The sequence below is a fragment of the Diabrotica virgifera genome, chromosome 3, assembly GCF_917563875.1.
Source record: "Diabrotica virgifera virgifera chromosome 3, PGI_DIABVI_V3a".
Lineage (NCBI taxonomy): Eukaryota > Metazoa > Arthropoda > Insecta > Coleoptera > Chrysomelidae > Diabrotica > Diabrotica virgifera.
In genome coordinates, this window is record NC_065445.1 from 13,255,915 (window position 1) to 13,269,556 (window position 13,642).

The following is a 13,642-nucleotide window of genomic DNA, read 5'->3' on the forward strand; positions in this document are numbered from 1 at the left end:
TCAGCACCCTAGTCCGATCAGTTCATTAAAAAAAGGATTTGTTACAACTTTGCAAGAAAGAAGTAATACCTCAGGAACTTCATGCCTGGTATGCTTCCTTACCAACAGCGAATGTACCGGATTTAACACAGGAACCAGCCGTTGATGAAGAAGGCGATGATGAAGAAGCCTTCTCAGAATAACAACTCATTTTAACTTGTTATAACTATAATAAATATAATAATAATATTGTCTTTATTTTTAATAAATCATTATTAGCATATGAGCTCGGTTTAGTATTTGGAAAAAATCACTAACTGCTTTTGTTTGCCAAAAATCAGACGTATTACTAACTACTCTCGGATTATACATAACACTCATTATTTACTTATTAAATATGGAAAATATTTTGTCAACGGTTAATTTATAAATTTGATCGGTACTCACCGGAGGGACCGCAGACGTTCGGATACAATTAGCGTCTCTTTGCAAAGACAATGACGTCGACTTTGCAAAGTAACAAGACACTTACTCAACACACACACTACACATTACACCTGAGTTAGTGATAAGTTATACAGTTACGTGGCTAAAGGTTCTGGTTCTAAACCAAGGCCAGAATCAGAACAAAAAAAAATTCATAAATTTAAATTATTACTTTAAATTAATGTATCTCGAAAACAGTAAAATGTCAGTTAGTGACTTTTTATATTAATGAATATTATACTCTGCTTGTATAATCACCTTTCTTAAAAATATTATTTTTATTCTTCTACATATAAATAAATATTGTTTTTGTATCTTAACATGGTTTTACTTTTTTGTTACAGTAAACGGAGGTTGGTCTCCATGGTCGTCCTGGCAGGACTGTCGGTGTCCCGGTGCCACACTGGCAGCGGGAAAAATGAGTACGAGAACGTGTACTAATCCCGCCCCCAGCAACGGCGGTAAGAATTGCCAAGGATCCGCCATTAGAAGGACAAAGGACTGCATTCCTTGTCCGCAAGGTACGCATTATCCTTCCGTTTATCCCTTTGTTAAAGGGTATTATTTGTTTCGCGCGAAACAATTCCACCAAATGTTACATATCTATTCAAAAGTCTTATGTAAACAAGATAGAAATGCACTGATCAGTTTTTAACTAATATATGATGTTTTTTTAAATAATTTATTATATCCTTTATGTAGATACACTCACAGACAAAAATATGGCATATTTTATTTTGAATCTGGTTTTGAAGTCTATTTTTTTTCCTTTTGACAAGTTTTGTGCCTTTTATTGCTAAATGTGTAAGTTGTGCTGGACAGGTATTGCATGTTGAAGAGCTACACCAAACTTGTAGAGAAATTAATGGAATAGTCTGATTTTGCTTATAACATTTAATTAAGAGAAACAATAACGACGATAGAACACTTGTTTACGGCAACATTGTTACAATTTAGTACGTAGTATTTCCTCCACTAGCTCCAGTGATAGCCTGTATCCTTCTAGGCATGCTTTCCAGAAAGTCGTGGATAGTTTATTGCGGAAGTCGATTCCATTTTTCCTCTACAGCAATTCTTAATTCCGCAATTGAGTTTGTAGTTGGATTTCTTGTTCGTATACGTCGTTTTAAAATATCGCAAACATGTTTTATTGGATTTGCATCATGACTCATTAGTGGCCAGTCTAGAGTTTCAATCCCAACATCTTCAAGATATTGTATGATTGTTCCCGCGGCATGTGCACAGGCATTATCATGTATTTGCACAAGTTATCATATTGAAGCCGGAATATGAAAAAACATAATCTCCGAGAATTTTGCGTATGTACCAGTCAGCATTCATTAGAATATTGATCTCAGTAAGCTTCGTACGACTCTCCCAGCTTATGCCACCCCATTTCATAATGGAACCGCCATCAAAGATACAAGATTACATTTTGCAAAACGTTCCTCAGACCTTCTGTATCTTCAAACACGTCCGTCTAGCTTCTATAATTGTATCCTTGCCTCATTTTTAAAAAGAACTCTTCCCATTGATGTTTGTTCCAGTTAACATGGTCTCTTGCAAATTGCAACCGTTGAGTTTTGTGAAGTGAGAAAAGCCGTGGAATTCGGCAGGTCGTTTTGGATTAAAACCAACCTCTTTAAGACTTTTCGTCACTGTTTTGACACTTACATTAACTTGTCTTGTGATCAGTAATACATTTTTGGGATTGAGAGCTGTAAGTGTGCGATTTCGCAAAGATTGAAGTCTCAAATATTGGTCGTCGCTTGTAGTTGTACTCTTTATCCTCACACTTTGTTCTGCATGACTTTTTCGTTCTTCACCAGGTCACCGTTTGCATCCTTCAGTCTTATTATATCGCTTTGCTATACGAGAAATAGTCGATTGTTGGATATGCAGTCCTCGCGCAGTATCGTCTTGTCTGTATCCCTCATTAGCTAAAGTAACAATTTAAACCACACCTTAACTCCTTTAAAAGTGGCATATCATCAAGAAAACTGTAGAATCCAAAATAAAACTCTTCAACTGATATAATGACGTTATTGCTTCTTCGACTATAACAATATTTTTGCTAAGCATCATTTCTTCTTTTTCGGCTTTTTCCCGTTATCAGTTCGCCGTTTTCGTCCTCTATTCTCCCAGTCTCCTTTTCTGAAGTGTCTATCTATTATAGCATTTCCTATGTAAGATTTTTATCGCATAGCAGGTCTTCCTCTTCGCTTCCTGGCGGGTCCCAGTCCAATATTCTTTTCGGCCACCTGTGTTCTTACATTCTTTGTACGTGCCCGTACCACTTCAAGGCTTCAGTTTTCCAACTTTTTTGTAATCGAGCATTCTACTCCCTATTTCCTCTGTTTTATTCTATCCTGCCTGGTAATTGGTAGACACCTTCTCATAAACTCCAATTCAACTGTGCGTATTTTATTTCGTATTGTAGTTGTCATTGGCTATACTTCCGCTCCATATAGGGTATATTCAGCACTATGCTCTGAAAGATCCTTTTTTGTTTTCTTTGGATATAGTGGTGTTCCATATCACTCCATGGAGTGCTTTCGTCGCTAAAAGTCTTATAATTCCTACCTCTAACATTTCAAAGATAAAAAATAAACATTTTCAATAATGATTGAAAGCAAAACATGCAATATTTTTGTCTATGAGTATATATATATATATATCTTTTTAAAATTACAAAATATTTTTTGACTGTGTGATCTTAAAACTGGTCCTGAAATTACTTAATAGGTGGAATTGTTTCGGGAAAAGTAGGCTCGACTCTTGATCCTTTTGTTTGTCCTTTTGTTAAGGACTAAGGACGAAAAGGACTACGAGTCGCTTTAATTTTCTAGATACCGGTAAAACTGTCGAGAAAAAGGATGTATTTATCAACTTAGAGATGTTTTATTATGTTTTCTGAGGTTTTACTCTGTAATTAATGAGTCCTAGGTTCATTTTTCATCAGGCCCGTGCGAAAGGTTAAAGGATAATAACGGAGAACGTCTAATATCTCTTTAATTTTCTAACTAAAGGCTTTTTGAGGAAGTTTGAAAAATGATCTCGTTGTTTGTATTCCTTATCGTTGTTCGTTTCGCGAACAACGCAGTAAGACAGCATTTTTGACTTTAAAATGAAAATTGTTGTATTGCGTTCTACCGTTTAATAAAAGGAAACAATTTATGTTGTCGCTTTAAGACTTGTTTGGCTTTTATAAACAAATTGGTGTAAAGATTATGTAAATTCCGTGAGAAACGATATACAGAGGACATACTAAAAGTTGCAAGGGAAGAAACAAATGAATTTTTCTTATTCCTCATTTGTACTGAAGATGTACTGCTACAGACGAGATAATAATTATTCGTACGTTTCCAGACGATACTGCAATGTAACCCGTTTATCAAAATCCAAGTGAAAATATAATATGTAAATTTGCCGGAAAATTAGAGTTAGAAAACGTCTCGTAAAAAATAATTTCCATTATAAAGTCACTGTACAGCGTGACACACAATGGGATCAACAGTGACGAATTTAACGTGTTTATTGGAGTCAGAGAAAGAACAAAGATTACTGATGTCACTGAAGATATAGCAAGGCAAGTGGCAATGGGTCGGGCATGTTGCCCGAAACAATCCTGACAAATGGACACAGAGAATAACAAACTGGAGACTAAGAGAGAACAGACGAGGAGTAGGCAGATCGCAGAAGAAGTGGACAGATGATAACAAACAAGTCGCGGGCAAGAAGTGGATGAGAATTGATAAGAATACAAAAGCAAATGGAAGAGGCCAGTAGTGGATGAACATAGGTTGAAGATTGGAGTCAGACAGGGAAGTGTGCTTTTTCCATTTGTTTGTAATAAAGCTGTAGAATATATTCCTTCCAAACTAGACTCCGACACAAGAGGGATACAATGGACATTAACTACATGCCTAAGCGATCTAGAATACGCTGACAATATATGCCTATTAGAACAAAGGTTCCAAGATGTGGCTGACCAGTTGGAAACACTTGTTAATGAAGCCAATACAAAAGGTTTGAAAGTTAATAGTAATAATATTCATAACTTGGAATATCATATAATAGCCTTATCTTGGAAGTATCATAACAGAAAGCGGAGATAGAGAGGACGATATTCTAATGGAGATACGAAAACCTCGACAAGCTTTGAGCATGCTCAACCCTGTTTGGAGGTCTGGCCAGTATACTACAAGGAAGAAGATCCGAATATTCCAGGCCCAGTCAAATATCATGTCTGTTCTACTCAAGGATGTGAAACTTGGAAAGTGACAAAAACTCTTACAGACAAACTGTAGGTCTTTGTTAACCTTCCGATGACCAACCTTTTTTTGTTGCACAGATTACCAGCGGGGGTAAAAAATGACCCCAGGTCAAAAATGACCTGGAATGAATATTTTCAGCATTTAAATATTCATCTAATAATAGATCCTCGTTTTCTGATACTATTTCATCTTCTATATCATAATTTCCTGTAACTCAGCTTCAGTAAGATATTTGGGGCCATATCTTATATGTACACAAAATACTAAGAAACTATAATAATATATACCAGGAAATAATAATAATGACTAACTGTAGCAGACAGGAATATCATGATTCGTACATAACAGGCACCACAGTCTAAAGATTTTGATAAGGCGCAGTGTAAAACTACTTGGAATTCCACATAATAGACGGTATTTTACTAAACATCAACTTCAGAATATATTTTTTATTCGTAAAATATAGGGATTTTTTTATTTCAAGATATGAGGATATACTAGAATGATATTAAAGTTGAAGGACCCAGACGAACACATACAGGAAGATGGAAAGACCAGATTATTACTGGAAAGAACAATGCAAAAGTAGATGTGAAAAAGTTTAATTGAAGCAATGTTACACGTAAATATTATGTGAAAAAATAAGAAGAATGTAGAGTGATACTGATTTCAATAAATAAATGATCAAAAGGATGCTAAGAGAGCCACAATCATTGCACCAAAAATGTAAAGCCGTGACAGTGATCATGTCGTATACATTTTTTTTGTAAAAAATAAGTTTTTCTACTTAGTCGGTTGTCCCTATCTTTCGCGACAAAGATTTTATAATGATCTTTATTTAAGTTAATTAAAGTACTGTTGGTGTCTTTTAATGTTAACAGGTTATATTCTGTGAATAGCTTCTCGCAATACCAACTTTTTTTCTCGTTATATATTTTCTATCTCTTCTTCCATTTTACTCATTATTCTTCTGCAATAAAGCGGTCAATCGTCTCAGAAATGCAACCATTGTTCGCAGAACAGTTAAAAAGACTTCATAAATATATACAGTTCTCATAGAAGAAGCGGTACTACCCATTACCAGTAACCTAGATTTGCCAATACATTTCAGTAGCAACAACTTTAGACATTTTGTTACTTTGTCCCACGTAACGAGTCACTGTTCAATAAAGACGTCTTCTTAGTACCTTGCTCTTGCACTTAATTAAGCGTTTTATAAACGTTCTTCAAAATTTATACGCCAATAAGCTTTGGCAATATTATTATGTAGGTATTTATTGTAGTGTGTTAAAACTCAAGCTGGGATTAACGTTTTAAAAAATAAAGCTACATTTTACAATTTAATAAACAGTTATTTGCATATTTTTGAAAAATTAACAACATTGTCGCATTGAAAATGCAGGACCTAGCACAACATACGGCATACTGTAATATAATAAAGACAGACTATTATTAATTAGTATCAATGTATAATATTAATTATAAATTAATACGCAAATTAACATTAACTGCTCAATGAGAGCAAAAACAGGATATTACCTCCGAATTATATCCTACGGCATGGTTTTAATGAAATTTTGGGAATAGCCTCTATTACTTATTTTATAATTCAAAGTCTACCCTATATCCTTCTTCCCACCCCTTCTCGGGAGTGGAAAATTTTTTGGTCAAAATAACCCCAGAAGTTGCCAGAGAACCTAATTCTAAGCAAAACCTGTTGTATATACAAGGTGTCCCAAAAGTAGTGGAACGGTCGAATATTTCGCGAACTAAACATCGGATCGAAAAACTGAAAAATACGTGTTCAATCATTTTCAAAAATCTATCCAATGACACCAAACACCAACCTCCACTACACCCCCTGGAGGTGGGGTGGGGGGTAACTTTAAAATCTCAAATGGAAACCTCTAGATTTTTTTGCAGATTTGGATTCGTTACGTAAAAGTAAGCAACTTTTGTTTAAGACTTTTTCCGAACTGTGGATAGATGGCGCTATAATTGGGAAAAACAATTTATCCTGATATCATTGGTTAATTATAGAAACGGTCTAATATCTAGAGAAATACACTTCCAAATGAGAAACCAAACAAATTTTTTTAATACTTTTCGAAAACCTATCGAATAACACTAAACATAACCCTCCAACCCACCCCCTGGAGGTGGGGTGGGGGGTATCTTTAAAATATTAAATAGCAACCCCCACTTTTTATTACAGATTCGGATTTGTCATGAAAAACTAAGCAATATTTATTCGAAACATTTTTTAGAATTGTTGATAGATGGCGCTTTAATTGGAAAAATACGATTTATTAGCGCCATCTATCAGCATTTTTAAAAAATGTTTCGAATAAATGTTGCCTAATTTTTCATGACGAATTCGAATCTGCAATAAAAAGTGGGGGTTGCTATTTAAGATTTTAAAGTTACCCCCCACCCCACCTCCAGGGGGTGGGTTGGAGGGTCATGTTTAGTGTTTATCGATAGGTTTTCGAAAAATATTAAAAACTTGTTTTTTGGTTTCTTATTTGGAAGTGTAATTCTCGAGATATTAGACCGTTTCTATAATTTACCTATGGTATCAGGATAAATGGTTTTTCCCAATTATAGCGCCATCTATCCACAGTTCGAAAAAATGTCTTGGATAAAAGTTGCTTACTTTTACGTAACGAATGCAAATCTGCAAGAAAAACTAGGGGTTTCCATTTAAGATTATAAAGTTACCCCCTACCCCACCTCCAGGGGGTGTAGTGGGAGTTAGTGTTTGGTGTCATTGGATAGATTTTTGAAAATGATTGAACACGTATTTTTCAGTTTTTCCATCCGATGTTTAGTTCGCGAAATATTCGACCGTTCCTCTACTTTTGGGACACCCTATATAATTGATTGATAATTGATGGATTCGACCGTTACTTGATGGAAGTTCATTTTATCTAACAATAAAACACTGAAAACGTTTGTCTTCTATACTTCCACAAAATTTATTATAACTAAGTGACTACAGCTGTTTCGGCAGAGTGCCTTTCTCAAGTGATATAGTTTACAATGTGTTTGCCTTTTTAAGTCTTCAACTGAAGAGGTTGAGGAGTGGGGAGCTGTTTGTCTCGAGTTGGTCATTCAGAATTATATCTGTATTTTTCAGTTTATTAATTTCCATAGATTCTAAAAAAGATAGCTTAAGGCCTTTATTTTGAATATGCAGAATTTGAAACTCTTCATTGAAAGAATGATTATGATCTAGAAGGTGAAGTGCGTATGTAGAAGTGTCTGTTTTTCTATTGTTGAATGCCCTTTTGTGTTCTGCTATCCGTTTGTCAAAAGTTCTGCCAGTTTGACCGATGTACGTTTTCGGACAGTCACCACAAGTTAGTTTGTACACACCACTCTGTAGTTGCTTTCTCTTTCGGCTTTTATTGTTCTTAATATATTTGCTTAAGTTGTTGTTAGTTCTGAAAGCTGGTGTTATTCCTTTCTTTTTTATGTATCTGGCTATTTTTGTTGTTATCTTGCCAGTATATGTGAGAGAGCAGAAGGTACTGGGTTCTTTCTGTGGTGGTGGATACACTAATTTCAGGGCTTTCTTATGGAGTTTTTGGTTTAAAATTTGTTAACTGTTTGTTGTATATATTTTTTGAAAACTCAATAGGTACTTTTTGAGTTATTCGTAGTTGAAAATTTGCCATTTTAATTTATTAGTCAACTTTTCGGACGGTTTTTTGCAAATACCTTAAAAATTATGCATCTAACGAAAGAAACTGTATAAAATATTTTTGTAGCTTATGAAAAATGAAAGAGATTGGTTTCTTTATAAACCTTCTATTTATAATACAAAAAGAGATATGGTAGGTGAGAAGAGATTTTTTTGGTGCATGCTCAAATCGGTGTGTTCAACTTAAAATAACAGAAAAATGGTCGATTTTAAGGGTATAATGCTACCAATATCTTTTGTAGTGCTTGAAAACCCCTTTAAAAGGAGGGTGAGAAAGCGAGATATGGTACAAAAACACTGATGACTAATTTATTTTATACCCCTCGATAAAATGCGAAGTATACCCCTCATCGACCAGAATTTAAATGCATTGTTTTTCTACAATACCTTTTATTATGGTATTTCTATGTTCAAAAAGTTGGACGGGTTTAAAATGCATTGTTTTTGAAAGAAAAAAGATGAAATTATAGAGTGCATTTTTAAATTTTCTTAAAAATCTTCCTTTTCCTTCATGTAACTCGAAAATGATAAAGAAATACAGTAATGAAAGTAAAAAAATTATCTAAAAACCCTACATTTTTGTATTGTATCTTTTTTTCGTATCTCGTATCATTTTCTAGTTACATGGAGAAAAAGGAAGATTTTTAAGAAAATTTAAAAATGCGCTCTATAATTTGATCTTATTTTTTTTCAAAAACCATTAATTTTAAACCCGTCCAACTTTTTGAACATAGAAATAACACTATAATAAAAGGTTTTTCTTGAAATAAAACGATGCGTTTAAATTCTGGTGGATGAGGGGTTAAATAAACCGACCATATTTCCTATTACACCATATCTCACTTGACAGTGCTCGTTTAAAAGGTCTTTTCAAGCACTACAAAAGGTATTTGTAGCATTATACCCCTAAAATCGACCATTTCGCTGTTGTTTTAAGTTTAATACACCGATTTGAACATGCACCAAAAAAATCTTTTTTCGCCTGCCATATCTCTTTTTGTAGGTATTATAGCTACAAGATTTATGAAGAAATGAATATCTTTGATTTTTCATAAGCCACAAAAATATTCTACTTAGTTTTTTTCGTTAGATGCATGATTCCTAGGGTATTCGCAAAAAACCGTCCGAAAAGGTGTCATTCTTCAATGAAAATGGCAAATTTTCAACCACGAATAACTCAAAAAGTATTGAGTTTCCAAAAAGAAATTATAGAACAGTTTTTGATTAGAAGCTAATCTTCTCTAGCCACTTCGTGGTTATTTTGACCAAAAAATTTTCCACCCCAAGAAGGGGTGGGAACCACCCCCAAGATAAAGTCAATTGTTGCAGTAGGATGGAATTCGAAGCCAAATACCCTCACTGACTGCACTACAAAAATGTGTTGATGTAAATTAACAAAATAATTCTTCTTTTAAGAAAAATACGTACATATTTGAATGATTATTTTATTGTGTGTAGCCTAGCTAATTGATAAACGTTAATCTGAGCTGTCAAATTATAAAATCTAACCTTTGCTTACTCCTTCTCCTTCGCCATGCTTTCGTAGAAGAGCTCGTGCTGGACAATGCTTACGACTATGATACTAGCGATAATGCGTACGGTAAGCCTTAAAATGCTTCACATTCATCGTTCTACATTGTTTTAGTTTATGTTGTTGTTTCATCACAGAACCAAAAATCCAGTACAATCAATATAAGTAAGTACTAGAATTGTTTATTTTGGTACTTGTGTATTGTATTCGATTTTTGTCGTTATTTTTCGTTTTTTTTTTTGTTTTTGTTTGGTGTGACGGTATAGTTTTTTGTTGCTTTTGTTTAAACATATATTGACACTGTCCTGTACACTGCTTTAATGTCAAAACGTCATTGAAATGTAAAAAAAACGTGAAAAAATTTCGTAATAGATCTCGCGGGCCACTTGCCCGTCGCGGTCGACGGTGAATGGCTCTCCCACCTACGATGCCGCCTGTAAAAAAGTTGGTTTAAACATAAATTATGGAAAGACACAATACATGAAAAACCTGGTACCAAGCGAAAATCCAAAAGTCGACGTCAACGAAATAGCATTGGTGCATAAATATAAATACTTAGGGCATGAAATCCAAATTGCCAGGAACAATCAAACTGCCGAATTACAGAGAAGGATCATCACCTTAGCATGGGCCGCATATGGAGCTCTATCAGAGATCTTCAAGAGCAACTTGCCAAATTATTTGAAAAGGAAGACGTGTGTGCTTCCAGTCATGACTCACGGCGCCGAAACATTATCGTTAACCCATGCTACAGCAACGAAATTTAGAGTGGCCCAAAGAAGAATGGAACGGTCACTACTTGGACTGACTCTCAGAGACAGGGTCAGAAACGAAGAAATCAGAGGAAGGACAGGCGTCACAGATGTCATAGAGCGAGTAGCATGGCTGAAGTGATATTGGGCCGGCCATGGTGCCAGAATGAAGGACGGGAGGTGGACCCAAAAAATTACAGTGTGGAGACGTAGAGAAGACAGAAGAAGCAGAGGTAGACCACCTACATGGACAGACGACGTCAAAAGGATTGCTGGGAATTGGTTGCAGAAAGCCCAAGATCGACAAAACTGGAAGAAATTAGGGGAGGCCTATGTTCAACTTGGATGCAGAAGGCTGGATGATGATAAAATTCACTCCAAAAAGTGCTCCGAAGCTGCCAAGAGTCGATTAATGGTTCTTAAAGGTTATGGCCATTATATTTTGTGATTGCGAAGGCATAATTTTAATTGACTTCCATAAAAACGGCAACACTATCCTTAGTCAGTAATATTGTTCATTACTGGACAATCTGAAGCAGGAACTCAGTGAGAAACGGCTTCATATCCAGAAGAAAAAAGTGTTATGTCTTTTCTCCCGGTGCATTGCCAAGTTACCGTGCCAACGTGCATCGACTCGTTATCAAAATGGCAAAAATTCATGAGTTGGGATTCGAATTGCTTTCTGATCCAGCTTATTCTCCTGATTTGGCATCCTTTAATTATTCTGCGTTCCCAAATCTGAAGAGATGTTCTCGTAAATGAAAAATTCATCTCAAACGGAAAGATAATTGACGAGACAAACACCTGTTTTGCAGAGCTTCCAGAATTGCTTTATTCGAATGGCTTTAAGAAGTTGGAAAATCGCTGGAATCATTGTATTGATCAAAAATGAGGTTATGTTGAATAAAATAAAAGAATATTCTGAAAAATCAAGCTTATGTGATGTCAATGTACATATTTCCCGCTATTCATATTTCTCTTCTATTTCCTTTACGAACGTTACTAATTTCCTCTTTTAGCGTGTTGTCTTTTCTTTTTTATCTGTAAATTACGTCTTAAAGATATTGTATAAAGCAGAAAAACAACAGATCATATAAAAAAAAGACCCTATCAGAAACACAGCTACCCAAAAATAAATTAGAAATAAGATTAGACAAGCAAAAGAAGAGTGGCTAACGGGACAATGCGGAGAACTAGACAGTTAGAAGCCACTTCTGCTAAATTTGCTCAACTGTAAACATAAACTTTAATATACAAGGTGATTCACACAAGTCTAGCATAGTCCATGATCTTTAATTTTAATGAAACATCCTGTATATTTTTATGATTTAAATATCTGCTAAACAACCTCACATCAGAAAAGTGTATTATATAGGGCTATTACGAATAATACAAGGTGAAATTTTAAAATTGTGTGTAATTTTCGTCAAGATATTAAATACCTACATACAATTTTGAAATTAATAATTTATCATACTTTACATAATGTCATTATTTTTGAAGTTATACTTCTTTAAGATCGAGAGTGAAATTTTATAATGCCGGGCGCATGCGCACACAGACAGCATGTATTTCGTTCCTAACCTTTCAAGATATGTATTGATGTGATCTTGATTATTGATATGAGATAATATTCTTATATGTCATTTAATTTAATCAATGCATTAATCATAATCTAATTAATTTACCAGATCACATATCAATATGTTTTCAATCTCAGGGCGAATTATAAAATTAATTACTTACTCTCGTGGCTTCTAAGTATTTCTCAATGGTTCCTAATCGGGATAGGAAAGAAAAGAGTAAAATAATACACACATATGGGTTACAATTATAATCAAAATATTGTTTATTTTATTTAAATGGCAATCACTGCTTAATATTTGCTAGATCTTATTATTCTTAAACATAACATTTACAAATGGGAATCTTATTTCCTTTTGGTTTCCAATTGAAAGTTTTTATTAACATTTAGCTATTAGGATTTATTAGCAACAATTCTATTTAAGTTTGATGAAGCTTTTCTGATATTATTTATTATGTTCTTCAATTTATAATGTGGTATTTAATACGAAAAACCCATACATTCATGTCCAAACAAATGAGACTGACCTTTTTCTGGTGAACTGAGAATGTCTTCACACAAGACCCGTTTCCTGCTATCCTTGGCTGCGATCAAAACCTCGTCCTGGCTTTCAGTAATGTTCTCCTTTGAAAACTAGCTCGTATAGCTCTCGTTCCTGCTCCTGTCGTGATGCTGTATTCTACCTTTTTCGAAACTGCAATCAGCTACCGGGACACTCTTGGCTCAAGGAGGTTCTTTACTCTCGACCTGGCCTACCTCTCGTTCCACGATAGATACTCCACACTCACGGAACTACACCGGCTTTCTCACTCTCCGTACACTACCGTCTACCACTGGACTTCACTTCTCGACAGCTCCTAACATTCTGATCTCTCTTTTCAGTCATTCACCTACTTTCTAAATATCCCTTCCAGATTCACAAATCAAACTTCCACCACCAACTCTCATTCGCAGTATTCCTCAAAACCAATTTTTAATCTTTCTAAATATGCTTAATGGATTTCCAAAAAAGAAATAGTTAATTCCCATTCTAAAATTACTTTCTACTATTTACACAATTTAATGACCTATTATCTACTTCAACTGAGTCTTATTTAGCATAGGCTAATGATCGAACCTTCCGCGAACAACGATAATGACCTATTATATATTTCAACTGAGTCTTATTTAGCATAGGCTAATGATCGAACCTTCCGCGAACAACGATAATGGTACGCGCCATTCACTTTGTTTATTCTCGGCGCATTGTCCCGAGTTTCGTAAGCTTCTTCTAATCACTTCTTAAAATTACATATAACAATTTGTTGTATACAGGTTGTTCTAAAT

At 34.7% G+C, this 13,642-nt stretch overlaps 2 protein-coding genes across 4 annotated transcripts in view; one reads left to right on the forward strand and one right to left on the reverse strand.

Moving 5' to 3' along the window:
• Positions 1-13,642, forward strand: part of LOC114349398 (netrin receptor UNC5C) — a 1,236,422-nt gene that overhangs the window by 904,742 nt on the left and 318,038 nt on the right. The window contains exons 5-6 of one of the 2 annotated variants that reach the window (XM_028299758.2): positions 810-986; positions 9,995-10,048. In XM_028299758.2, coding sequence (XP_028155559.2) covers positions 810-986; positions 9,995-10,048 — 231 coding nt within the window. The remainder of the gene's footprint in view (positions 1-809; positions 987-9,994; positions 10,049-13,642) is intronic. The other variant, XM_028299766.2, reaches the window with a different exon arrangement.
• LOC114349409 (EH domain-containing protein 1-like) overlaps positions 1-13,642 on the reverse strand; it is a 149,861-nt gene that overhangs the window by 65,204 nt on the left and 71,015 nt on the right. The window lies entirely within an intron of this gene.